The sequence below is a fragment of the Ceratina calcarata genome, unplaced genomic scaffold (assembly GCF_001652005.2).
Source record: "Ceratina calcarata isolate Rehan_Ccalc_2016 unplaced genomic scaffold, ASM165200v1 scaffold435.2, whole genome shotgun sequence".
Lineage (NCBI taxonomy): Eukaryota > Metazoa > Arthropoda > Insecta > Hymenoptera > Apidae > Ceratina > Ceratina calcarata.
In genome coordinates, this window is record NW_017167275.1 from 73,537 (window position 1) to 96,344 (window position 22,808).

The 22,808-nt window shown below is 43.7% G+C and overlaps 9 protein-coding genes across 23 annotated transcripts in view; 5 read left to right on the forward strand and 4 right to left on the reverse strand.

The window, feature by feature from the left end:
- The window catches only part of Ts (Thymidylate synthase), a 7,116-nt gene extending 1,970 nt beyond the window's left edge, over positions 1 to 5,146 (reverse strand). The window contains exons 1-4 of one of the 2 annotated variants that reach the window (XR_003389449.1): positions 4,714 to 5,146; positions 4,250 to 4,513; positions 3,725 to 3,987; positions 3,332 to 3,653 (exon numbers count right to left, since the gene is read on the reverse strand). Coding sequence is in view for 1 of the 2 variants with exons in the window: in XM_018027970.2 (XP_017883459.1) it covers positions 3,444 to 3,653; positions 3,725 to 3,987; positions 4,250 to 4,513; positions 4,714 to 5,137 (1,161 nt within the window). In the remaining variant the exon portion in view is untranslated. Of the gene's footprint in view, positions 1 to 3,242; positions 3,654 to 3,724; positions 3,988 to 4,249; positions 4,514 to 4,713 lie in introns of those variants that run through there. The other variant, XM_018027970.2, reaches the window with a different exon arrangement.
- On the forward strand, positions 985 to 3,268 carry LOC108626975 (uncharacterized protein C6orf106 homolog). Of its 2 annotated transcripts, none has more exons than XM_018027973.2 (3): positions 985 to 1,553; positions 2,046 to 2,347; positions 2,497 to 3,268. In XM_018027973.2, the coding sequence occupies exons 1-3, from the start codon at positions 1,396 to 1,398 to the stop codon at positions 2,601 to 2,603; spliced, it is 567 nt and encodes a 188-aa protein (XP_017883462.1). In that variant the 5' UTR covers positions 985 to 1,395; the 3' UTR covers positions 2,604 to 3,268. The 2 variants fall into 2 exon arrangements, with proteins under 2 accessions (XP_017883462.1, XP_017883461.1); XM_018027972.2 differs by having other exon boundaries at positions 987 to 1,553; positions 2,046 to 2,404.
- Positions 5,147 to 5,189: 43 nt separating the features above from the next.
- Positions 5,190 to 7,496, forward strand: RpS27A (ribosomal protein S27A). 2 transcript variants are annotated; one of them, XM_018027974.2, is made up of 4 exons: positions 5,190 to 5,273; positions 6,765 to 6,885; positions 6,995 to 7,212; positions 7,298 to 7,496. In XM_018027974.2, exons 2-4 carry the CDS (start codon positions 6,783 to 6,785, stop codon positions 7,445 to 7,447), a joined length of 471 nt encoding a protein of 156 aa, XP_017883463.1. In that variant the 5' UTR covers positions 5,190 to 5,273; positions 6,765 to 6,782; the 3' UTR covers positions 7,448 to 7,496. The 2 variants fall into 2 exon arrangements, with proteins under 2 accessions (XP_017883463.1, XP_026671015.1); XM_026815214.1 differs by lacking the exon at positions 5,190 to 5,273 and adding an exon at positions 5,278 to 5,358.
- Ip259 (NSA2 ribosome biogenesis factor-like IP259) overlaps positions 5,192 to 22,808 on the forward strand; it is a 21,904-nt gene continuing 4,287 nt past the window's right edge. The window contains exons 1-2 of one of the 3 annotated variants that reach the window (XM_026815211.1): positions 5,192 to 5,273; positions 5,741 to 6,601. In XM_026815211.1, the coding sequence (XP_026671012.1) occupies positions 5,778 to 6,557 (780 nt within the window). In that variant the 5' untranslated portion in view covers positions 5,192 to 5,273; positions 5,741 to 5,777 and the 3' untranslated portion in view covers positions 6,558 to 6,601. Of the gene's footprint in view, positions 5,274 to 5,334; positions 5,359 to 5,740; positions 6,644 to 22,808 lie in introns of those variants that run through there. The other 2 variants (XM_018027971.2, XM_026815212.1) reach the window with 2 other exon arrangements.
- On the reverse strand, positions 7,611 to 12,401 carry LOC108626982 (GRAM domain-containing protein 1B). 5 transcript variants are annotated; one of them, XM_026815190.1, is made up of 14 exons: positions 12,088 to 12,401; positions 11,793 to 11,990; positions 11,317 to 11,593; positions 10,901 to 11,171; positions 10,524 to 10,804; positions 10,297 to 10,449; positions 10,018 to 10,189; positions 9,779 to 9,937; positions 9,569 to 9,690; positions 9,252 to 9,444; positions 8,913 to 9,146; positions 8,677 to 8,830; positions 8,442 to 8,562; positions 7,611 to 8,354 (listed from the first exon to the last, which is right to left on the reverse strand). In XM_026815190.1, exons 2-14 carry the CDS (start codon positions 11,837 to 11,839, stop codon positions 8,220 to 8,222), a joined length of 2,319 nt encoding a protein of 772 aa, XP_026670991.1. In that variant the 5' UTR covers positions 11,840 to 11,990; positions 12,088 to 12,401; the 3' UTR covers positions 7,611 to 8,219. The 5 variants fall into 5 exon arrangements, with proteins under 5 accessions (XP_026670991.1, XP_026670990.1, XP_026670993.1 ...); XM_026815189.1 differs by having other exon boundaries at positions 12,084 to 12,401; XM_026815192.1 differs by having other exon boundaries at positions 10,901 to 11,132; positions 11,793 to 12,401.
- xit (ALG6/ALG8 family glucosyltransferase xit) lies at positions 12,472 to 15,076 on the reverse strand. Its single transcript, XM_018027889.2, has 7 exons — positions 14,711 to 15,076; positions 14,325 to 14,597; positions 14,053 to 14,221; positions 13,771 to 13,980; positions 13,437 to 13,676; positions 13,213 to 13,361; positions 12,472 to 13,104 (listed from the first exon to the last, which is right to left on the reverse strand). The coding sequence occupies exons 1-7, from the start codon at positions 14,926 to 14,928 to the stop codon at positions 12,696 to 12,698; spliced, it is 1,668 nt and encodes a 555-aa protein (XP_017883378.1). The 5' UTR covers positions 14,929 to 15,076; the 3' UTR covers positions 12,472 to 12,695.
- MICU1 (Mitochondrial calcium uptake 1) lies at positions 15,134 to 20,033 on the forward strand. 5 transcript variants are annotated; one of them, XM_018027983.2, is made up of 11 exons: positions 15,134 to 15,617; positions 15,779 to 15,914; positions 16,732 to 16,930; positions 17,233 to 17,270; positions 17,360 to 17,474; positions 17,573 to 17,733; positions 17,845 to 17,961; positions 19,204 to 19,328; positions 19,408 to 19,535; positions 19,610 to 19,699; positions 19,778 to 20,033. In XM_018027983.2, exons 1-11 carry the CDS (start codon positions 15,412 to 15,414, stop codon positions 19,930 to 19,932), a joined length of 1,470 nt encoding a protein of 489 aa, XP_017883472.1. In that variant the 5' UTR covers positions 15,134 to 15,411; the 3' UTR covers positions 19,933 to 20,033. The 5 variants fall into 5 exon arrangements, with proteins under 5 accessions (XP_017883472.1, XP_017883474.1, XP_017883471.1 ...); XM_018027985.2 differs by lacking the exon at positions 16,732 to 16,930 and adding an exon at positions 16,165 to 16,324 and having other exon boundaries at positions 15,135 to 15,617; positions 15,776 to 15,914; XM_018027982.2 differs by having other exon boundaries at positions 15,135 to 15,617; positions 15,776 to 15,914.
- Positions 20,312 to 21,292, forward strand: LOC108626933 (ubiquitin-like protein 4A-B). The gene is made up of 3 exons (XM_018027888.2): positions 20,312 to 20,553; positions 20,681 to 20,786; positions 20,893 to 21,292. The coding sequence occupies exons 1-3, from the start codon at positions 20,506 to 20,508 to the stop codon at positions 21,195 to 21,197; spliced, it is 459 nt and encodes a 152-aa protein (XP_017883377.1). The 5' UTR covers positions 20,312 to 20,505; the 3' UTR covers positions 21,198 to 21,292.
- Gem2 (Gemin 2) lies at positions 21,397 to 22,771 on the reverse strand. Of its 2 annotated transcripts, none has more exons than XM_018027886.2 (5): positions 22,485 to 22,771; positions 22,330 to 22,414; positions 22,050 to 22,208; positions 21,684 to 21,971; positions 21,397 to 21,604 (listed from the first exon to the last, which is right to left on the reverse strand). In XM_018027886.2, exons 1-5 carry the CDS (start codon positions 22,589 to 22,591, stop codon positions 21,512 to 21,514), a joined length of 732 nt encoding a protein of 243 aa, XP_017883375.1. In that variant the 5' UTR covers positions 22,592 to 22,771; the 3' UTR covers positions 21,397 to 21,511. The 2 variants fall into 2 exon arrangements, with proteins under 2 accessions (XP_017883375.1, XP_017883376.1); XM_018027887.2 differs by having other exon boundaries at positions 22,490 to 22,575.

Sequence of the window (22,808 nt, forward strand, 5' to 3'; positions counted from 1 at the left end):
AGTGACATCGGTAACAGTAACAGATAAGGATGTATTGGCTATACAGTCAATCCCAAAAGTTTATGTATCTTAGAAAAAGGTACTGACGTCCTCTACAAGAAAGATTTTATGTATTTTTCTTCTAACTTAAGTATTTAACGAGTTAAGTATGATTAATTGGCATTTTATGGGTAATGACAAAATCCGGCCGTTCCACCGTCGAAACAGCGAATTTTTGGCAAAAAATTTCGTTTTTCCTCAATTACTCCTAAACCATTGGTCGTACGGGAAAATTGCATACAACCTTTTTTGTAGAGGACGACGAGATCTACAATTTCTGTATAAAATTTTGTCGCTAGCATTAATAGCTTACGAGTTATTGACGAAAAACGAAAAAACAGTTTTTTGCAAATTACTCGTTAACTATTGACGCTAGCAAGAAACTTTTATACAGAAATTGTAGATCTCGTCGTCCTCTACAAAAAAGGTTGTATGCAATTTTCCCGTACGACCAATGGTTTAGGAGTAATTGAGGAAAAACGAAATTTTTTGCCAAAAATTCGCTGTTTCGACGGTGGAACGGCCGGATTTTGTCATTACCCATAAAATGCCAATTAATCATACTTAACTCGTTAAATACTTAAGTTAGAAGAAAAATACATAAAATCTTTCTTGTAGAGGACGTCAGTACCTTTTTCTAAGGTACATAAACTTTTGGGATTGACTGTATAGCCAATACATCCTTATCTNACCAAATAGTGTGCATATAGCAATGCACACCAGAAAGTTTTCACTGTTGGTTACCATAAGAGTACATGCAAATTTTAAGTCACTATAATTTTTCAAAAAACCCATGAATTGATTTAAAATTTTGCAGGTAGCTTTTTAATAGTAATAGGAATCTATAATAAGAAATCCAACATGTTAGCATTGTTTAAGTATATAGCCTATACATCCTTAAACAGTAATCGAAAGATAGGCGAGTTTTCACGACCACTACCGACGACGAGTCGGTATTGAGTAGGGTGTCGTACCGCGCAGTATTTCATATCGGTTGGTTACCATCAACGTTACACTTTCTAGAACCTAGATCGTAGAGTTTAAACATTCTAGCTGCACTTGAATTGCGCGTTACCATCGGATCGCTGCGAATTACCGCGAATCGTATGCGAGACGACGCGAAGAGTAACTTTCTGCTCGATCGTCGTATTCTTTGCGCGGAGTGTACCGTGCGTGCGGATGCATGGCAGTGGTACCCACTGCTGCGCACAGATGAACGTCACGAAGAATGACATTCAAAATTTGCAGTTAAAGATCGAGCGATAACGGAACGCGTGTCGAAAATCCGTGGCCCGTGTGCGCGTGACAGTTGCGTTAGATGGGGTGTTGCAGTAGGCGGAACGGAACGCGACAAACATGAACGTGGACAACGACTTGGATCAGCATTTGCTCCACCAGTTCAGCTGTCTGGGTACCACCGACAAGGATGATCTGGTGAAGCAGCTACAGAAGTTGCTAGCTGGCAGCCAGTTGAACGAAACTACCGCTGCCTTCTTTCTGGACATGAATAATTGGTAAGACGACGCGAGGGAACGCGCGCGGCTGTCGGTTCTACCTCGATCGAGTCTACTCGTTCGATCTAACCCTACCGTGTCGCCATGTTTACATCGAGTTACGTCGTCGTCGTCGTCGTCGTCGTTCTTTGTCACCATCCAGTCTACTACTACTACTACTACTACTACTACTACTACTACTCGACCGAACGTTACGTTCGGACCGAACGATTTTCATTTCAATTTTATTCCGTACTAATCGCGATACTTACGACACTGAACATCGGTTCGATCGAATCGGACAGTATGCTCGGACTCTGATCGAAACGGTGTAAATCGATGATGATACGATGGCCAGACGACGCATACGACGACTCTTCCGCGCGCGCGGTTTGGAATTGGGACGGATTTTAATCTCGTATCGTTGCCCACCTTCGCTAATCTGGAAATGAGGAAATAGGAATAGGTTGCATTGAACGCGTATGAAACAAATGTTGACACATAAAATTGCAGGAACCTTCAGGCGGCTATATGCAGCTATTTTGATTTCGAGTCTCCGGTTCGAAACAAATTTCCATGTATGACGCTGATATGCGACAGCACTATCGGCGAAGGCGAATCGGTACCACCGCTCACCAACTTTCGTAAATCGTGGAGAATACAAAACAGCGGTACGGAAGCTTGGCCGGAAGAGGTCTGTCTACAATACATAGGAGGCGTACAAATGGGAGCTTGTACGAGGGTACCGGTACCGTCCCTAGGTCCCAAAGAAGTAACGGAAGTGAGCGTCGATCTTCAGAGCCCTCCGTACTGCGGTACGTTTCAAAGTAAATGGAGGATGATGGTAAAGTCTACCGAAACGTTTTTCGGAGGTAACGCTTTTCTAATTCCTTATCCATTTGTTTCGTCGATGTTCAATGTTCGAGCAGCATCGTAGACCGACAGGACTTGTTTTCTTTTTCAGACGTCGTCTGGATAATTATTACTGTGAACGAAACCGGTACGTTAGCTGTGACTCAGCAACTGCATCAGTTGAGTACGTCGTCGTCCAACGATGCGAAGATGTGCTAGCCCTCGTCGTTCTCCGGACGCTGACCCTTGAGCTCTTGTCTCTCTTCTCTTCTCCTCTCCTAAATCCCTCCCTCCCTGCCGGCTTCCTCCCCTCCTTTCTTTCTTCCCCGATATCTCCGTGGATTACTTTTAAAATAAAGCGAGTGAACGGCAACGTATCCGTTAAAATCTGTTGCTTCGACACGACGAGAAACGACAAAAGTAAATTCTTTTACCTTTGTAACAACGCTACGAACGATATCTCCTCGTATTATCCGTGCGCTTATCGTTTGACCAAGCATCGGAACACTGTATAGGAGCGTAATGTAATTTCGTCAAATCTTGTGAAAGTTGCCGTTGTACGTAACACCCGTTTCGTCGTCCATACTCGTCGGTTACAAGTTTTGCTGATCAATCGTCGTCGAATGATATCTTGTTTCGTCGTCGCGATGCAAAATGCAACGAAAAGATGCGTCGTATAACATCCGCTGAACAGAGCGATGGTAGCAGACGCGTATGGACCAAAATTACGAAATTACCGAGAAAAGTTGATATACACATATATATGCATATGAATGCGTGCGCGTGTGCGTGTGCGCGCGCGCGAGCGTGCGTCTGTTTGAACGAGACACGAGTTTGTGAAGAAAAAAATAATAATAATAATAATAAAATCATAATTTTTATTAGGAAACGAAATGTAGATACGGTTTAAAAATGATAAAACTAATGAATTTTAAACGTATTCTTACTTGGACCGTATCGTATCTCTCGCGCACGATGAAATGATGGTATACGCGGACAAGCGCATTTAGGTGAATCCGCCGTTCCGTTGGTCGTTCGTTCGTCGTCGAGACCCGATGGTCAAACGGCCATCGGCATATAAATTTTTGGATGCGGCTCGTATCCGTGCAGCTCGAAATCATTCGTGTCGAAATCTTCGATGCTCGGAACGTCTCGAGCGATTGTTAGCCGCGGAAACCGTGTTGGCTCGCGTTTGATCTGTTCTTCGAGCGCGGACACGTGATTGAGGTAAACGTGACAGTCGCCCATCGTGAGTATAAATTCGGCTGGCTGAAGACAAAAACGGAAGCAGGAAGTTGAGCGGATATTTATTTCACGCGTCCGGTGAACTTGTGTATTACCTTTAAATTCGTAACTTGTGCCAGCATGCGCGTTAACAGAGCGTAAGATGCTATATTGAACGGTACGCCCAGACCCATATCCGCGCTTCTCTGATACATTTGACAGGACAATTCTCCTTCGTTCACGTAAAACTGTGCGAAACAGTGGCAAGGAGGCAGGGTCATTTTTGGTAAGTCGATCGGATTCCACGCCGACATTATGATTCTTCGGTCGTTAGGAGAATTTCGTATCTTGTCTATAACTTCTCTCAATTGATCGACGCCTATGCACGATCGAATATCTCGGTAACGAGTCACGAACACGATCAGTGTTCGAAGTTTGCCAGATTCTGTTTTTGTAGCTGAACTTTTGGATCCACCAGGGCAGCGAGTGCTGTTTGTTCTTAAATTCAACGACAGATTCTATCATTGACGATCACCGTTAATCGACGAATGAACGTGTTCGAGAAGCGAACGAAGCGACGGATGAGTGGATGAACATGACCGATGGTTGATCCAAAAGTTACGACGAGTTTCTCTTTTCACCTTGTCCAGTGTAATCCGTACGCGCGTCTTTGTATTCCGCGCCGAAATGCCGCCATTGAAACCCATAAATTGGTCCCAAATCGCCCTCCTCTCTATCCGTAAACCCGCAAGCGTCTAAGAACGAACGCGAGGCGTTTGCATCCCATATACGAACGCCTTTGTCGGACAACTCTTTGGCATTCGTCGATCCTCTGATGAACCATAACAATTCCTCTACCACGCCTTTCCAAAACACCCTCTTCGTGGTCAATAATGGAAACACGTCTGTCAAAAACAGCGGCGAATCGATTTTAATCGTTAAACGTATACGTGTATAGATCGATCGCGACCAACAGTGATTCCGATTAGCGCGGATCCATCCATACTATAATGTACTATAGTGTGGCTAGTAGTACCTGTTAGCCACTACCTGCAGGATCGCGGATCTACTGATACTTGATACTACTATCAGTTCAGCGACTTACCGTCTCGTAAATCGAATCGCATTTGAGTCCCAAAAATGGACAAGGTACCCACCCCGGTACGATCGTTCTTTTTCGCCCCTTCTCGTATTATCTTTTCCGTTAAACGTAAATACTGATATTCCTCGTGTTCTTTCTCGCGGCGGTCACCACTGCGCCCGCCGATGCTTATCGCATACTCGTCCTGCTTAACATCGTCCGAGACAGGAATTTCACGCGAGGAACACGACTCTCTTTCACCCATTGTTCCCGTACGCGATTCGAACAAGCACACGATCACGTGAAACGAGTGACTTTCCAGTTTCAACCGTTTCAACTGGTATGTATGTAATAGAATACCTACGGATAGAACCTTTTCGCACGACACGGTCCGACAACAGGTTTTCGACACTCGACAATAGAAATGCGCGGGAAAAACTGCAGACATGCCGGCTCCTAGTGGCCGAAGCCTCAACTACGACGAGGAACACCACCAGATGACGCGGGCAGAGGCTTCCTCTGATCTAGTTCCGGTCTTGTAAACTGCAGCAAGTTCTTTCCGAGTGTGCACGGCGTAGATCTAGGTAAGCCAATTTGGACATATTAAAGGTTTCACGGATAAACAACGATTACCGCGATATCTTTTCCTCAAATTTGACACGACATTCGGTACGTTTCACGAATATCCTTTACGATATGTTTATGCTCGCGTATAGCCTGACCGATTAATTAATCGGCTGTGTCCCGAGTACTAATAGAGCGTAAGAACGCATGGCAGCTGCACATTGATGTCTCAACGTGGTTGTACGGATTCTCGTAGAGAACGTCACGGGTATAGATCGGTGGTTATCACTTGGTTAATCATTGATTAATTGTACACGTTTTAACGCGATTCTTATTACGTTCGTCGTATCGGTCGTTCTTCTACGCGTCTTAACCAATGTGACGTCGCATTGGACACGATCGCGAAACCTCTCCGTCCTCGAACGATCTAATAAGCACACAACGAGCGATCGACGTTTAAAGATGTTTAATTTTCATAATTCGTAAGGAAAAAGGCAAAGGGGAAATCATCATCAGCGAGGAACATGCCGCAGAACGAGTATATCGAACGACACCGTAAGCTGTACGGGCGACGATTAGATTATGAGGAGAGAAAGAGGAAACGAGAGGCCCGCGAACCTCACAAACGAGCGGAGCGAGCTCGTACGTTGCGCGGGATAAAAGCAAAGATCTTCAACAAAGAACGGAGAAACGAGAAGATTCAGATGAAGAAGAAGATCAAGTCACACATGGAGAACAAGGTGAAGGAGAAATCGGATCGCGTACCGGAGGGAGCACTACCCGTGTATCTACTGGACCGCGATGTTAACAAGGATGCAAAAGTATTGTCGAACATGATAAAACAGAAGCGTAAAGAGAAAGCTGGTAAATGGGATGTACCGATACCGAAAGTTAAAACCCAGTCGGAGTCGGAGGTATTCAAGGTTGTCAAGAGCGGAAAGAGTAAACGGAAATCGTGGAAGAGAATGGTGACGAAGGTAACGTTCGTCGGCGAGAGTTTTACCAGGAAACCACCGAAATTCGAGAGATTCATCAGGCCGATGGCGCTACGTTTCAAAAAGGCGCACGTTACCCATCCCGAATTGAAAGCTACCTTTTGCCTACCGATCATCGGAGTTAAGAAGAATCCTAGCTCGCCGATGTACACGAGTTTAGGCGTCATCACCAAGGGAACGATCGTCGAAGTTAACATCTCGGAATTGGGTCTCGTTACGCAGTCGGGAAAAGTAGTTTGGGGAAAATACGCTCAAGTCACGAATAATCCGGAGAACGACGGCTGCATCAACGCTGTACTACTCGTATAAACGATGTGATACAACAAAGTATCGCCCGAGACGATACACACACACTGTCCGTCGATTGATCGGAATAAAATTTGTTCGAACACGAATCGCGTTTAATCATTTAATCCGGATGTGTACAGCGGCGAACCTGTTCCACTCCCACGAATCGTTCGCAATTGCAACATTTGTTGTTACACTTGTTGTACCCCCGTCTGTTTTCGGTTACAGCGTTAGCAGGCCGCCGTCATGCAGATATTCGTCAAAACTCTTACAGGCAAGACCATCACCCTCGAGGTCGAGGCGTCTGATACCATCGAAAATGTTAAGGCCAAGATTCAGGACAAAGAAGGTACACACGTATCGTCTTGCTTTCTCTCTCTCGTTCTTCCCGAATATTTTCCGAATGTAAAATATTTCTTAACGTATTCTTGATTGTTCTTTGATTCTGCGAACGTTAGGAATTCCACCCGATCAACAAAGACTGATTTTTGCCGGCAAACAATTGGAGGATGGGAGAACTCTGTCCGATTATAACATCCAAAAGGAGTCCACGTTACATTTGGTGTTACGCTTGAGAGGCGGCGCTAAGAAGCGCAAGAAGAAGAATTACTCGACTCCGAAGAAGATCAAACATAAGAAGAAGAAGGTAAAGCTCGCGGTGCTGAAGTTTTACAAGGTAATTAGAGATATTTTAAAAACGATGCCAAGTTCGCTGCTAACGACGCGATTCAAACGTATATGCGCTGGTGAATATAATACAGGTGGACGAAAATGGGAAAATTCATCGATTAAGAAGAGAATGTCCCATGGAACAATGCGGAGCAGGAGTTTTCATGGCTGCGATGGAAGACCGTCATTATTGCGGTAAATGCGGCTACACACTTGTATTTAACAAGCCGGAAGACAAGTAGATTATAAAAAAATGTTTCATTTCAATTAAAGGAATTTAGTAAACGAGAACGTATTTTTTCACTTCTCTCTCTCTCTCTCTCTCTCTCTCTCTCTCTCGTCGACGGTCCACGATACGTAAAGGATATTTCGAAGCGACACACTTCTCTAAAAATTCTCTAAAAATTCTCTAAAAATTATTTATTCCGTCTCTTTACATTGTGCTACTGATAGACACGTACAATTAGCATTCACGCGTACGCAAACGTCCACATACAAACGTAAACTTGCGTGTTCACATATATCTACTATCTTTCCGAGCGTGCTCGACACGAGATATCGTACAAAGGATATATGAAAAATGTAACTTAACTTATTCTCGACTGGGCTCCGTAATACGAAAGAAGTTTACGCGAAACAACAAACGTTAAAGGCAATGGAAAAGAAACGAATTTAAATCATTTCTCGTCGCGGGTCAATAAACGATAGTTTTGCATGCGTGTTGTTGCGCATTTTTTTGGAATTTTATCGACGATCGTGATCGTGATCGTCGACATCACATCACAGCATATTTGTGTATCTAATTTTTAACCGTGTAAGTTATGTGCATGTGGTAGTAGTACATAGAATGAGAATAACTAGCGTAACGCTGCTCTCCTCGTCGTTAAGTACACTTTTAGAGTGCGCTAAAATTGTTTCCACTTTTTTTTAGAACACGTATCGTGTCGTTATACTCACTTATCATCGATCAAGTAACTCAGACAGCTTTTGGCCGCGTTCCCCGCAGCGTTCTCTCTACATCTCCGTGTGACTCTGCTGTTCCGCTGTACGCGAGCCGAAGCTTTTTAAAATTGGTTTCAACACGGAGAACATTTTCTCAGTCGTCGTTGGATGAATACTCATTTGCAACTCTGTTAACGATTCCTCCGTCTGCGACAATCGACGTTACACGATAGAGCGGGAGCGGGATTCCTAATCATAAGCCCGGGATCATAATCGCGTCCATCTGAGTCTTACCTGTCTGAGCAACTGTGCGGCGGTGTGCAACACTCTCTGCCACTTTCTCATTTCTATGTTATGCAAACTTTCTTGTTGCTGTAACAATTGAATCCAGTCTTCCTCGGTCTTTGGCGTGTTCCTGCACAGTACAGGTTCTTTTTCAAATATCAAATAGATCACGCGTCGAACGTGCACACGTGCATAAAAAGACGCTGTCGTCGCGTCCGATCCCCCGAATTCTCGACATACATACTTGAGTACGTGTAAATCCATGATAGTGTAGGCTGCAGCTTCTTCCAAGCCCCATAATTTATAATACAACAGACCGTTGATCACCATCAGACACAACACGGCGATCAAAAGCATCGAGCTAATTATTATATTGGAATCGACCCGGGCGCCAGAGACTGTACGTAGAACGGAACACGATGATATTCAACTTTCTTACGTTTCAATGGATAGAACCAGAGAGAAACTGTACGGGGTTACCGGTATTATCGTTGATGTGGGGCAAATTGTAAGAGTTCTGTAGCGCGGGAGACACGTGATCCGAGGTGTGAGTTTGCAAGCCAGAAATGCCAACACCCGTGGCACGACGTCTCCTCCTAGTTTTCCTCTTCATACCTCCGCTACCGTTGCTCTCTTCGCATTCTATGGTCAACGCTTTCGTCAGGCTCGTAAAATATTCGTCTATTCCGGCCCAACAATTTTTCTCGATAACGCCTGTTAGACGTTAGACGGCACACAAAAACGCACACATGTTATTATACTGTACGTATCGTTTAGACAATTGGTTCGAAGAGATAATTATGCGCGACGAATTCTTACCTTTCACGAAGCCCCACACATTCTTTTTGTACTTTATTTGCGCGTAAATTGCCATACTCGTTTCGCTTTCGGATACGCTGGTGATACAGTAATGAAGCAATACGGAAAACGAGTCCGCATACGGGATTCCGGCGTTTACGCTTTCCACGTCGATGCTGTACAAATGACCCGGCCTGCTACACGGCAACATTATCTAAAAATGTGCGTCGCGAGTCAGGAGAATTACAATTTTTGGGGAACAGAGACGATTCGCGTCTAGGAAGCGACTGCGTTGCGATTGACCGTCGTCGGTAGGTTCAATTCAATTAGAAATTAACCTGAGTTTCGGAAATATGGCTAGTCTTTGGTCCAATAGCCTGAGACAATGCTATCGTGAACGACAGATTTCTAACTTTCTGGCCGGTCTCCTCGTTTTGAGTCCACGCCGACTGTACCAGATCTAAAAACCGGATCACGAAACAACGTGCGCCGCTGTTAATATCGTCATCGATCCGAATATTTTCGATTTTCAATTATATATACCTTACCAGTAGTTTTTCGCGCGGTCTGAAAATCCAAGAAAAATTTTGAATTGGTGAACAGCAACGTGAACAATTGATCAATATGAACGGGGAACACAGCCTTGCTTATTTGACGACCCTCGTGCGGCGAAGCGCACACCACGCAGCTCCGAATGCTAGACTTGACTGAAATCATTGGTTCGACGCTCGTACACATGCCAGATATCAACACAATATAATCAGTGATACAGGGAGAACAAACTTACGCGCATGATGCTTCTCGGCTTCGCTCTCGGTCGTATCGCTCAGATCGGTCGCGTCGATGGTAGGATCCGGTCGTGGCAGAAGATGAATCTGATCCGGATTCGTGCCGCATCTGGTAATCGCCGAATCCGATATACCAGCCACCGACGATTGTTCCGCGTTACCGCTTTCTACCTTTGGTTCAAAGTTCGCCAAGTCGCCGAGCATCGTACATCGAACGAAAGGGTGATAAAGACGGAAGAAAATAATCGCGAGTCCGTTCACTAATTCAAAAACATTACCTCGGAGAACGATTCTACGGATAATCTCGTGGACAATTTCTCTTCGTCCGGTGGTGGTAACGGTGGAACGTAATCCTCGTCGTCCGATGTCAAACCCAGCTCGTCGCCGTAACAAGAATGTACGAGTTGCCACATTTCGGGCGCATTCATCGGCTGAAACATGCATTACTGTTCGGTAATGTTCGTTGCCGAATGCCGGGGCGGCGCATCGTAAAAGATTTTCGTACCTCGCCAATGAGAGCATTTTGCCAAACGCGGAATAGCATTACGTACGTTTTGTCCCTCGCTCCGAACGACGTTAAAAAGAACTTATCGGTGGCAGTACATATTAAGATTGCATTGGGAATAACCAGCGCAGTTTTTTCTTTGGTAATCGACGTAACATCCTTCCAGCGTAGAGATACCAATGTTTCCCAACTGAATATATTCGCGTAAAAACACACGTAATTTTGAGATACGTACAATCTCCCGTGAACTAATATTTCGCGCTGCAACGCGCACGAATAATCTATAAACAACGGATCGTTCGAATCAGAGGACGAAGACAAGACGAGCGACAATAAAAAATTATTAATTCTTAGCCGTGGCAAAACCAATTATTTACCAACAACTAATCTTTCGTCGTCCGGTACATCTTTAAATATACGTTTGAAATCGTCGGATCTAGACTTGTAGGTAGGGTAAAGTACGTGATACCATGATTTTTTCTTATTTCTTTCGCTGCTGCGAGCTTCTTTTTTTCCTTCGTGCAAACTTTTCACGGCCAGGGAAGAATCCGATGATTTATTCGCTAAATCCTGTTGCTGTTGCTGTTGCTGTTGCTGTTGCTGCTGCTGCTGCTGCTGCTGCTGCTGCTGCTGCTGTTGCTGCTGCTGCTGCTGCTGTTGTTGTTGTTGTTGTTGTTGTTGTTGTTGTTGTTGCTGCTGCTAATTTGTGCAAATTATATGTATACGAATCGTGTCGTTTGCATGACGCAAGACGAGCGGGAGCATTACAGAAGTCAGTGTCAGTCGGCTTTACCTGTTCGTCCGATTTGTTTGCGCTATTACACTCTTTAATATTCGAATCGTGACTAGCAGATTTGGAATGATCTCGTTTGGTGCGCACTTTTGGACTAGGACGCGGAGATAAATTCGGGCTTGAAACTGGACTACATTTCTCTACGGTTCCTCCAGTGGACGACTCTTGAACATTGTCCGACGCACTGTTCGTAGTTGTACTATCCGATGCAACCGTAGAATTTACATTGGCCATAACTTCGCGGCTAGATATTAACAAGTCCTCTACCGACTTATTCCTGTTAACACGATAAAATGTAAAATCGTCGAGGTCGTCAACGTGGAAGTTTGACACATCCGCCGCTTAGAATCGTGAACAAAAAGAACGACCGTGCGTGGCCGATACCAGATTGTGAGAAAATTTAACCTTGCAATCGCTTTACAGTTTGTAGCTATTATGTAGAAGAATAGAAAAATACAGATCGTGAGATTACGTACATATTCGCAGTTGGATATTTTTGAACGGATTCCACTTCGTAGTACATAATAATCGTATTCTATTCCTCCTAGAAGTATGCTCGACCAATTCGTGAACTTGTCACGATTTTACGGTCACGGTAATACAGACACATGTATGTAATTTACGTAGAATCGAACGAAACACCGATCCCGCTATCAATACATAGACGACGACCACTACGGCAACGATTACCGATACTCGTTATTACGATTCGCCGTTTTTATTGTCGATGCGTTTCGCCGACGTAAACGCAACGTAAGTATATGTACCTACGGTATGTACGCACGATTTTTACTGTTTAACTAGTGCGATCCATCATTTCCTCGAACCGCGAGTTCAATCAGAAACATCGACTGCCTCCGAGCGCCAATCGAACGTCGTCGTTCGTCCGGAGGTACGTACTTTTAGGTGACAATAACAATTAAACTCGGTATGTGTATGTACGTGGTGCTTTGTCGTCCGTCGGAACGACGGAACTGTTATCGATGGATGCTGATATCGTCGTGAAAAACAACGCTCCCGAAAACTACCCGTTCCCGCGCGGCGCGCAGCTCGTCCCACATTCGAACACCGCCCTCTATTACCCCAAAATTATTTTAACCTACGTTTTAAAATGTTAATTAACCTAATAATTGATTAAATAATAAGTAAATGATACAATGAACGAATAACGTTTATTATTTTTATAATTTACACTGTTCCTGTATTTTTACATTCCCTTTACATTCAATTTCAAAATAAAATTACATCGGTAACTATTTATCCAGACGTAGGTTAAAATTGTTTTTATTTTGACGTATCCACACACAAACGTAAACTTGCGTGTTCACTTATCCACATTCACAATAGTTTTACACTTGACACAGCGGAAAATACAGATCTTATTCCACCTTACTTCTTTGAGAGTTCTGAACATTGGTCGAATTGCACCGTAAAAACATACAATAATAAAGTATCCAAGAGTAAATGACTCCTATCGAGCAGTAGATCGAAGTAAGGGCCAAAGGTAAAAACGGTAATTGCTCGTCGAATATTAATTTGTGCAATACAGTTTCGTAGACGACTAACAATGGTAAATTGATGACGTACAAATATTCGAAAGAACGCAACACGTGTTGCTTGAATCTTCGGGAAAAAATGATAAAAGACGCGATCATGTAGAGAACTAGTAACAGTATCTTGAGCGGAGTCAAATCGTTCGGATAGAGCAGCGGTAAGAGCGCGGTATGTCCGGAACTGTTCAGTATCAAATAAACTCTGGCATCGTCTATGCTACTCGCGGCCAATACGCTGAAACAAACGCAATTTACGATCGGTTACGAATATTATATATTGAAGGTCGGTGACCGCGTATCGGGTGAGCGTGCACGCGAGTCGAGCAGGCTTTCACACATTTACCATAATGGTACGATGCCGGTTAAAATAGCCTTCTCGTGCACGTGCCAACCGAATATGAACGAACCCAAGGCACATAGAACGAGGCACCGCAGAAACTGTCGTCGATTCGTCGCGTACTCCTTGTCAGACGCTAAACGGTACAGAGCTGGCTGGAACGGACGTAACGTGGAATATCAAGTTGCTCGCACTGCCGAGCCATCCAATGAGCGAAATCAGTCACTTACAATTATCGAGAGAAGAGTGAACGAGAATGTTAGAAGTGGGCTGGGCGTCGGCAAAACTGAGAACGACTGTTCTTGTACCAATCCACCGGTCATCACTGCCGATTTTACATGTTTCAGCCGTCCCAAGCGTATCATCAACATGGTTAGCGCTTTGTCCAAGGCTATGTACAACGGCCAGGCGTTCGCTGCCCAATACGAGTGCACCAACCCTCTTTTAAACGGGAACAATCTCGAAAACACCTGAAGTGATCATCACCGCGTTCATCCGCGAGTCAGTCAGTAATTCCGTGAACGCTTACTGTCCGCGCGGATTTTCTCGTTTTTATCTATTTACCTGCGGTAACTGCGACAAGAACGGACCGAAAGAAACGATCAGAACGAGGACAGCTATACTTGCAAGCGCAAACAGTCGCTTGAACAACGAATTGCCGTTCATACAATACGATCTGAGCAACCATATCGCAAATACTGGTGCCACGTACAGATAAATATGTTTTAAATTGAGTAACAAGGCGAACCAGAACGTTCCCTGGAGGATGGAAGACTGAAAACAGGATTAACGCACGGTTTTCAAGTCTTACGAGTCTTACGCTTTCTCGAAACTCATTCCGTTTACCTGCTCGTTGACTCTGGAAACGTTCGCGATGGCCAGCAACAGAATGCCCAGTAAGAATCCGTTGTATTGAAAATGTACGTGGTCCACTACCAACAATCCTACGTTACACAGCGATAATACAGCGAAGATAACATGATCGACGTAAGCGGAACAAAATACTTTGCCGACTCTGAAATTGGAAGATGTACGTGTCATTATGTTGCTTCTACTACGCCGTAGAATTCGCTGCTACGTAAACAATTGTATGCGTGCGGGAAAGGCGCTGCGCTTACTCTTTTACTCCCTGAGCGAACACTAAATCTAGAAGAATGACGGAACCCCTCTGGAAAAGGATCGTCTCCGTAGACGCGTAATTGAAATTCTGTATGTTGAGCATCGTGGGGTCCACAAATTTTGCCAGACGCGCGAGCAGATACTCGAACCATGCGAACAGAGGCGGATAATCCAGAGTCCATTGCGACTCGGTGTTCAAATACCATTGTTTTAACGGTAAACTGTAGGTTACGGCGAGCCAGTTTCGGTGTACTTCGAAATCCGTGGATCGGCTAGACGTCGCAACGAGCAAGATACAGACACGTTATAGTAAGTAGGCATGACGCAGGCGAAAAGCTGCGACCGATTATTAAAACAGATACACTTTACAGAGGAACGCGCGTACTATGTAGGAATCAAAAGTAGTTTGAGGCACGAGACGAGAAGTAACACGCGGAACACAATCTTGTTCGTGTTCCGTTGTTCGATCTCCGTCGTTTGCCGATTCCCTTTCTTCGGCTTTCTCGAGGAGGCGGACACGTGTCTCTTATTACTCGTCGTAGTCATCGTTATCGTCGTAGTTTCGCGAACCGTTTTACGTTCACGTGTGCCATTCTTTACCATCGTTTATATACTATCTTCGGCCACGTTTATTGTTAACACAGAGAACAACAGACAATCGCCGAGGTTGAAAACGGTTCACAAGGAAGTTGGTCGATTCACCGGTGACGCATGTCCGCCAACGATAGAACTCGTAACTATCTTCGCTCGTCTGGTTCGTCGCGCACCCGTGGCCGTGTGCCGTTCGTGTCAACGGGGTGATCAGTGGTGTCACCCTGCATCCTGTTCTCACTTCTCACCACCACCCGTTTCGTCCTCGAAGATTAAGCAAACGATCGGTGAATCGTGCAGGCTCATCGGTATAAATATGTTAAAAATCGTAAACGCCGACGCGAAATGAAAAGTTTTACGGTACACTGGTAGTAGATAAGTATAACAGAGTAGAGACGATGGACGTTGGCGGCGACGAGTGAGACAAATATTTTTCAAATGAAACTTGATGCCTGGATGCAGTAAAACGAATTTGTTCATCTATAATAAGCAACCATGTTTGGTAACAAGTTTATGTACATCTTAAGACAAGGTGTTTCGAGTAGAAATAAAATTAACGAATCGGTCAGTCGTGTGTATTACGTTCGTCGAAAATCTTTCTCACTGCTCGCACTCCCGAAGGAGAAACTAGGGAACAAGGCATATTCCTTCGTACTCGTCGTTCCCTGCCTTTTAACGGGTTACGTCGCCTGGAATAGGCAGTAAGTTATTCTGACTACTTATCATTTTTTTTCTTTTTTTAACTACATCTTACTATTGTGGAACTGCTTCTCACGATTCGACGATGCATTGAACTTGACTCGCTACAAATTAGACTTGTACACTACAACTACTACTTAGATGCTTATCGTCGTTTCAGTAGGAAAGACAGATACCTTTTGAACGTTAACGCCGCTGAAATGATCATCGAATCGGACGACGAGAATAAAACTGAGCAGGCACGAGACGAACAAAAGAAAAAAAAGAAAAAAGAGAAAGTTGGCTTCAGAGATCGAAAGGTTGGTAATGAGATTTTAGATCGCACACGTAGCTGTACGTACCACCACGACTGTAGTGACCGTTCGATTCAAAAGAATCTTCGGTTGAGCATCGGTCGTTTCTTTTTCTCCGCAGACAAGCAAGTTCTCGCTTGCCCAATCGCTTACCAACTCGAATTTGAACAAAATCCTCGGGATGTACCTTGCGCTACAAACGGAATTGTACATAATCGTCGTGATCTTACCGCTTCTAAATAACAGATGATTGCAGATTGCGGAATATGAAAATCGTTTGAGAGCGTATTCGACACCTGACAAAATTTTTCGTTACTTCGCGACCGTAAAGGTATCGAGCTTGGAAGGTACCGAAATTTACATGACCCCCGACGACTTCTTGAGATCGATTACTCCTGGCATGAGACAACCGGACGGTATCGTTATTCTTTTTCTTTCCCTTTTCTTTTCTCTTCTTTTCCGTTTTCCTACTACGTAGAACAGAGATACCTTACCCTTTCGTATCTTTACTAATCGACCGAGTCTAACGTAAAATAGGAACCGATTTGTTCATTAACAAAGTTCTACTTCGGGATCAGTTCCTTAATATTAAATATTTGGCGCAAAGTGCATTCGGATAGATACACCTACTTGCTTACGTCTTTCCACCGACCTTCCGTTCGCTAATTTCACGAAACATCGCCACTATGCATGTATTGCTGACCAAACCAAATTACCAAACGTGCATTTTAGACAAGTAAAACAAATAAACCCTCGATACTTTTTCGCTTGCATTCAAATATGTGACTACCTATACCTATACGAATAACTGTTTCAAATACAGATAATAGAGTATGAAAATCGTATGAGACATTATTCGACTCCTGACAAAGTATTCCGATATTTCGCTACGTTGCAAGTGGTCAACAACGACATCCATGAAATCTTCATGACACCCGATGACTTTTTAAGATCGATCACGCCTGGTCTCAAACAGCCGGACGGTAACTGTTTAGCTCTTTTCAAGCGAGACAGATTTTTTTGTACGTTTACGTTTGTTCCAGCAAATGTTTGTTTGGCAGTAGTCGTAGTAGTAGTAGTAGTAGTAGTAGTAGAAGTTTCGTTATCGGCCCGTTCATTTGATCGCTGCTTGTTTATCCTTTGTTTCTCATTCAGAGTCGATCGTCGATCATCGAAGGATCGTACGATCGGTGCTTGCTCTCGTTGTTAATAGGTGCGTCGTTGCCAGTTGAATTTCCACCGATAATCATCGATCACGATTAGACTTCAGTTTTAGACGAATGCCGTTGGAAATCGTAACTATACTCGAGTAAATCTATTTTAGGCCTGGGACTGGATAAGTACAAACGGTACGATCCGAAGGTGAGTTCGCTGGTCCGTCCGGGTTCCGTCCCATCATCAAGTCCCAGAATCAGTATACGTACTGTAATCCTACGTTTTTTATTTATTAGAATATTCATACCAAGCTAGAATTGGCCTTGGACGAGGACAGTATCTTTTACAAATTAGGAAGCGCTGGTTTAATCACCTTTTCCGACTATATATTTCTTCTTACGGTATTATCTAGTAAGTTATCGTTGTCCAGTTTATTCGTACGACACGTACGTCCACAGTAGTGCACAATAGTGCGATACGAATCGAAAACGGTTTTTCGCTTTTGCTAGCTTCTAGAAGACATTTCGAAATTGCCTTCCGAATGTTCGACTTCAACGGTGACGGTGACGTGGATTCCGATGAGTTTGGAAAAGTAGCTACCTTGATCCGGCAGCAAACCAGTATAGGCAATCGACATCGTGATCACGTTACCACTGGCAACATGTTCAAGGTAGGCCGACGATCAAGTACGCGAGCAACGATCCGTAGGATCAGAGTCCAAAAAACACGTACGTGGGCATGTTCGGCCGTGATACGTGAATACGAGCTCGTGAATTTTCAGGGAGTCAATTCGGCGCTGACTACCTACTTTTTTGGATCGAACATGAAGGGAAAATTGACGATCGAAAAGTTCCTCGAATTTCAACAACAGTTACAGAGAGAAATACTCAGTTTGGAGGTGAATATCGTGTCTCGATTGAAAGGACTCGTTAAGGATGTATTGGCTATACAGTCAATCCCAAAAGTTTATGCACTTTAGAAAAGCATTTTTTAAAAAGAAATCAGACGTCGGAAGAACTTTGCTAATAATAAATAATAAAAAAAAAATTTTCGATTTTTCCGAGATTTTTCCAAGGGGTACCCCTTCAATTTCTTCCAAATTTTCGTTTTTCGCCAATAACTCCCAAACCGTTGGACATACGGAAAAATTGCATCAGACCCTTCTTGTAGAGGACGACGAGATCTACAATTTCCATGTAAAAATTTTTATCTAGCGTCAATAGTTTACGAGTAATTTGCAAAAAACTGTTTTTTCGTTTTTCGTCAATAACTCGTTAAATATTGATGGTAGCGAAGAATTTTTATACAGAAATTGTAGATCTCGTCGTCCTCTACAAGAAGGGTCTGATGCAATTTTTCCGTATGTCCAACGGTTTGGGAGTTATTGGCGAAAAACGAAAATTTGGAAGAAATTGAAGGGGTACCCCTTGGAAAAATCTCGGAAAAATCGAAAATTTTTTTTTTATTATTTATTATTAGCAAAGTTCTTCCGACGTCTGATTTCTTTTTAAAAAATGCTTTTCTAAAGTGCATAAACNCATTTAAAATTTTTTCTCTAGCGTCAATAGTTTACGAGTAATTTGCAAAAAACTGTTTTTTCGTTTTTCGTCAATAACTCGTTAAATATTGATGGTAGCGAAGAATTTTTATACAGAAATTGTAGATCTCGTCGTCCTCTACAAGAAAGGTTCTATACAATTTTCCCGTATCTCGAACGGTTTGGGAGTAATTGAGAAAAAACTAATTTTTTTTCCAAAAGTTCGATTTTTCGACGCTGGAATGATCGGATTCTGTCAACATCAATAAAATGCCAAATAATCATATGTAACTCATTAAATATCAAAATTTGAAGAAAAGTGCATAAAATTTTTCTTTGTGGAGGATGTCAATGCCTAGAACTTCTGTATAAAAAACTTTTCGCCAGCGTCAATACTTAATTGGATATTTCCTTCTATACTTTTTAGCTCGTAGCTATTTGTTATTAGCATTATTCTTCCGACGTCTGATTTCTTTTTAATTATAAGAAATACGTTTTTCTAAGGTACATAAACTTTTGGGATTAACTGTATAGCCAATACACCCTTAAGTTAGACGAATGAAAAGGGTATGTTCTGAGAGCGTTACTCGTTACGCGTTACAGTTCGAGCGGAGAAATCCGGATGAGAACGGTCGAATAAGCGAAGTAGATTTTACGGAGCTACTACTCGCGTACGCTGGATATCCGGACAAGAAGAAGGGAAAGATTCTAAAGACTGTTAAGAAGCGGTAAACTTAACTATACCCGATACGCGATTTACCCTATCGAACGTATGCGCGTAACGCGATGTAAATTGTGTCTGTTCAGCTTCAAAGAAAATCCAAAGGGTATAGACAAAGACGAGTATCTGAAGTTCTTCCATTTCTTGAACAACATCAACGACGTGGACACGGCATTGACGTTCTATCATATAGCCGGTGCATCGATCGATCAAGGTGTTTTCTTTCGTTTAATCAGTACGTTCGGCAAACCAAAGCGGGGATGAGCTGAATCGAATTTTATTTTTCAGCTACGCTGAAGCACGTCGCGAAAACGGTGGCGCACGTAGATCTGACTGATCACGTGGTACAAGTGGTTTATACGATATTCGATGAAAACAGTAAGCACACGGTCGTACGCGCTGACAGAGAAACGAGACGGCGGTTTTCGATCATCTTCTTCTTCTTCTCTCTTTCAGTGGACGGCCAATTGAGCAATAAAGAATTCGTTGCCGTGATGAAGAACAGGGTCCTGAGAGGACTGGAAAAACCGAAGGATACCGGTTTCGTAAAATTGATAGAATCGGTGGTGAAGTGTTTGAAACTCAGTTACAACATGCATTTCGACAACTGAACGAAATTACTACGAGACCGAATTTGCTCGTATATACTTCCAACTTGTAATTGTATTCTGTATGTACATATAAAATAAAGGACGATACCGATGCATGTGCACTCGTTGCGCAACCGTTCATGCCCCGCATTCTGTACGATCGATACGATGCGAATCTTCATTTTTGTTTGCGTATCGCTTTATAAAAGCTGAGAAACGGCTCCTTAATGAGCGTCTGCGCCCAGCCGCTCACGGCAGACAGATTTGAACGTGCACGCATTCGCGCGCTCATTACCACAGACCGTGATGGTGGGAGATACGATGGCCGCCAGTGCGTCGACCAATTATATCGTGCCGGCGGCATGATGGCCGCTTCCGTAGCCAGTGCCGTATAGTGTCACAGTGTTACCCTACGTGCGTCAGTGATATCGTGTCGATCGTGTCGATCGTGTGTCGCAAAATATAACCCCAAATATAAAATGCTGGAATCGTCGTCGACGTCGTTGAAAACACTGTTTGTCCAACGTATTTGATTTTAAACACGGTCTGGCGGTCGTTTCGCTGACGCTCCACGCGTTCTGTACACTTTGCATCATGAAAGTTATCGTGAAAAAGCTTCAAGGAAAAGAATGCGTCGTTGACGTGAGTGTCGTAATTGAACTTTCAAATTTTCTTGTTCGATACCCCGTGTATATAGTATCTATTCGATCGGCGGGGCCGGAATAATTTCCAATTTCATTGCTTCACGATCGTTGTGTTTCTAATACAGATCATGCCTTCGGACACGGTCCTACAACTGAAGCACAAACTGAGCGATCTCCTTGGCATAGAAGTTCCGCAACAGAAATTGTTGCTCACGGGGAAAACGTTGGCTGGTAAGTATGTCGCGAAAGATCGAAACACCGTCCGTTCCCAGCATGGACGGCACGTCGCTGCAACGTTTACTTCGCAAAGTAGATTGTTGAATGACAAATGTTTCAGACGAGAATCCGTTGAGTTTTTATCCGGGAATCAAAGATGGAAGCAAACTGAATCTGTTGGTCGTAAAAAGGGCGGACGAAGGATCTAACGAGGGGAAGCCGTCGCATAGCAAGACGGGTACCGATCTGTTGCGAGATGAAGTTTCTCGAGTACTCAGACATTACTACACGGAATCTGAAACAGAGTCGATAGTAAACGAATTGCTGAAAGATCTGAAGCACAAAGTGAACAGCCTCAGTTACGATGATTTGGAAAGATTAGCGACGGCACTGTTGCAAGACCAGGAGAATATAGCTCAGGGTTGAACATCTCGGTTGTTTTCGACCATTTTCTTTTCTTATTACCCAATTGTTATAGTACATACTTGTTTAATTAAAGGAACGAACGTTGCCTCGTCGTACCGCTTCGCGTATCATTGCTAGGTCCTATACAGTTGTATACATGAATCGATCGGATCGGTGTGGAAAGAACGAAAGTTGGTCGCGTACTACGTGTGCATGTATGTGTGCAGCGAAAGGTCGATTTTATTAAGAAACAGCGACGCAGCTCGAGTCGTACAGCGAACATGATTACCGTTCGATCGGAAAGGAAAATATAAAAGACAGACAGAGGGGTACGGTCAGGGGTCGGCCAGATCCAGTTGACGGAAGTATCTCGCGACTAAGCATATAAATAAATTGATCGCTCCTATCTCGTGTACTTGCAGCGTTTTCTGAAACCGAGACAGAAGAGGGTAAATTTCGAAAGAACCCGAGAGCAAGATCAAAGTTCGATCGTAACAATCCTATTACCGATTTCGCTCGCATCACGGAGCACGTCCTGGCCAGAGATCTTAAACAAGAACAGGTTTCCGGTGTCAGCGGCAGTTCCACCACGGCCAACAGCGCGTAAATCCATTGTCCCAATTTGTGCCCCATCTCGGTCGAGCTCTCCAAGTGTTCCACCAAAAACTCTAACGTCCTTTCCACCATTGGCTGGTTCAAGCAAAAGATCGTGTTCAACGTCGGACTGATTTTATCGTTCCCCTTCTCATCGCTAGAACACAGTTGGATCCAACCGTTCTCGTCATCTATATCTGGCTGAAGAAGGAACGAGTTAAGTAACGAATAAAGCGGAACGCTTCGAATCAGTAAAACGTAATTTCACGTCATACGAACCAAGTCGATTTTTGGTGGTCTCCACTTGCGTTTCAACGTATGAATCTCGTTCTTTAACTGACTTATGTACATACGCACGTTAGAGAAGTCGGATACTTGATACAATTGCCATTCGAGCGTAGGGCCGAGCCACGGCGGTGCTTCGACGCATCCTGACAGCTTGAAACATTGTGTTTCGTGCGATTAATATGCATCATTCAAACTCGAGAAGTCAACGAATTCATGCGCCTCGGCTAAATAATTTTTAGGTTGAAACGTTGCTCGTTTCTAGTACACTTACGGGTTCGATGTCGATCGTAGGTGTTTTAAAACGATTTCGATCGACGTCGGCTACTACGACATCGGCACAGCTTTGCGCCTCCATTCTGTAACGAAAGAGCTATGTTTATCTTACAGTTACGAGCACGACAATTATCTGTGGTCCATGTCGCTTACACTACCCTTTTGATGTATTCTTCTCCGGAAGACGGAGGCATCGATAGATTAATGTTCTCGTCGATCTCACCGACGATGAAAGCGGGTTCGAGGAAACAATTTGCCATTATCTATGATGCTGCCGTTGCTTTGTGTTGGTAATTAATAATAAACGTGCTTACTGACTGTCACTATACTTCGTGCTATGTATGTAACAGAACCGATAAACGACCGCATGACGCACGACGAGTACGGCTACTGTTCACCGTTCAGCTAGTGTAACGTGTAACAACAACAACACCAACGAAAGTGAGCCAGCCTTTGACTATATATTATATACATATA

Excerpts from the sequence above, each read along its gene's own strand:
- LOC108626933 (XM_018027888.2), top strand. The coding sequence starts at position 20,506 with ATGAAAGTTATCGTGAAAAAGCTTCAAGGAAAAGAATGCGTCGTTGAC. Across the intron at positions 20,554-20,680 it reads GAAAAGAATGCGTCGTTGAC|ATCATGCCTTCGGACACGGT; the intron begins GTGAGTGTCGTA and ends TTTCTAATACAG. Across the intron at positions 20,787-20,892 it reads CACGGGGAAAACGTTGGCTG|ACGAGAATCCGTTGAGTTTT; the intron begins GTAAGTATGTCG and ends CAAATGTTTCAG.
- RpS27A (XM_018027974.2), top strand. The coding sequence starts at position 6,783 with ATGCAGATATTCGTCAAAACTCTTACAGGCAAGACCATCACCCTCGAG. Across the intron at positions 6,886-6,994 it reads CAAGATTCAGGACAAAGAAG|GAATTCCACCCGATCAACAA; the intron begins GTACACACGTAT and ends TGCGAACGTTAG. Across the intron at positions 7,213-7,297 it reads CGGTGCTGAAGTTTTACAAG|GTGGACGAAAATGGGAAAAT; the intron begins GTAATTAGAGAT and ends AATATAATACAG.
- MICU1 (XM_018027982.2), top strand. The coding sequence starts at position 15,412 with ATGTTTGGTAACAAGTTTATGTACATCTTAAGACAAGGTGTTTCGAGT. Across the intron at positions 17,962-19,203 it reads GAGAAATACTCAGTTTGGAG|TTCGAGCGGAGAAATCCGGA; the intron begins GTGAATATCGTG and ends TACGCGTTACAG. Across the intron at positions 19,536-19,609 it reads CGGTGCATCGATCGATCAAG|CTACGCTGAAGCACGTCGCG; the intron begins GTGTTTTCTTTC and ends TTTATTTTTCAG.
- xit (XM_018027889.2), bottom strand. The coding sequence starts at position 14,928 with ATGGTAAAGAATGGCACACGTGAACGTAAAACGGTTCGCGAAACTACG. Across the intron at positions 13,677-13,770 it reads TCTTGTCGCAGTTACCGCAG|GTGTTTTCGAGATTGTTCCC; the intron begins GTAAATAGATAA and ends TGATCACTTCAG. Across the intron at positions 13,105-13,212 it reads ACCGGCATCGTACCATTATG|CGTATTGGCCGCGAGTAGCA; the intron begins GTAAATGTGTGA and ends CGTTTGTTTCAG.
- Gem2 (XM_018027886.2), bottom strand. The coding sequence starts at position 22,591 with ATGGCAAATTGTTTCCTCGAACCCGCTTTCATCGTCGGTGAGATCGAC. Across the intron at positions 21,972-22,049 it reads GACCACCAAAAATCGACTTG|CCAGATATAGATGACGAGAA; the intron begins GTTCGTATGACG and ends TTCCTTCTTCAG. Across the intron at positions 21,605-21,683 it reads CCGTGATGCGAGCGAAATCG|AAAACGCTGCAAGTACACGA; the intron begins GTAATAGGATTG and ends TCTCGGTTTCAG.
- LOC108626975 (XM_018027972.2), top strand. The coding sequence starts at position 1,396 with ATGAACGTGGACAACGACTTGGATCAGCATTTGCTCCACCAGTTCAGC. Across the intron at positions 1,554-2,045 it reads TTTCTGGACATGAATAATTG|GAACCTTCAGGCGGCTATAT; the intron begins GTAAGACGACGC and ends ATAAAATTGCAG. Across the intron at positions 2,405-2,496 it reads TACCGAAACGTTTTTCGGAG|ACGTCGTCTGGATAATTATT; the intron begins GTAACGCTTTTC and ends TTTCTTTTTCAG.
- LOC108626982 (XM_026815190.1), bottom strand. The coding sequence starts at position 11,839 with ATGTACTACGAAGTGGAATCCGTTCAAAAATATCCAACTGCGAATAT. Across the intron at positions 11,594-11,792 it reads AAATATCCAACTGCGAATAT|GAATAAGTCGGTAGAGGACT; the intron begins GTACGTAATCTC and ends TCGTGTTAACAG. Across the intron at positions 8,563-8,676 it reads ATGGATTTACACGTACTCAA|GAACACGCCAAAGACCGAGG; the intron begins GTATGTATGTCG and ends TGTACTGTGCAG.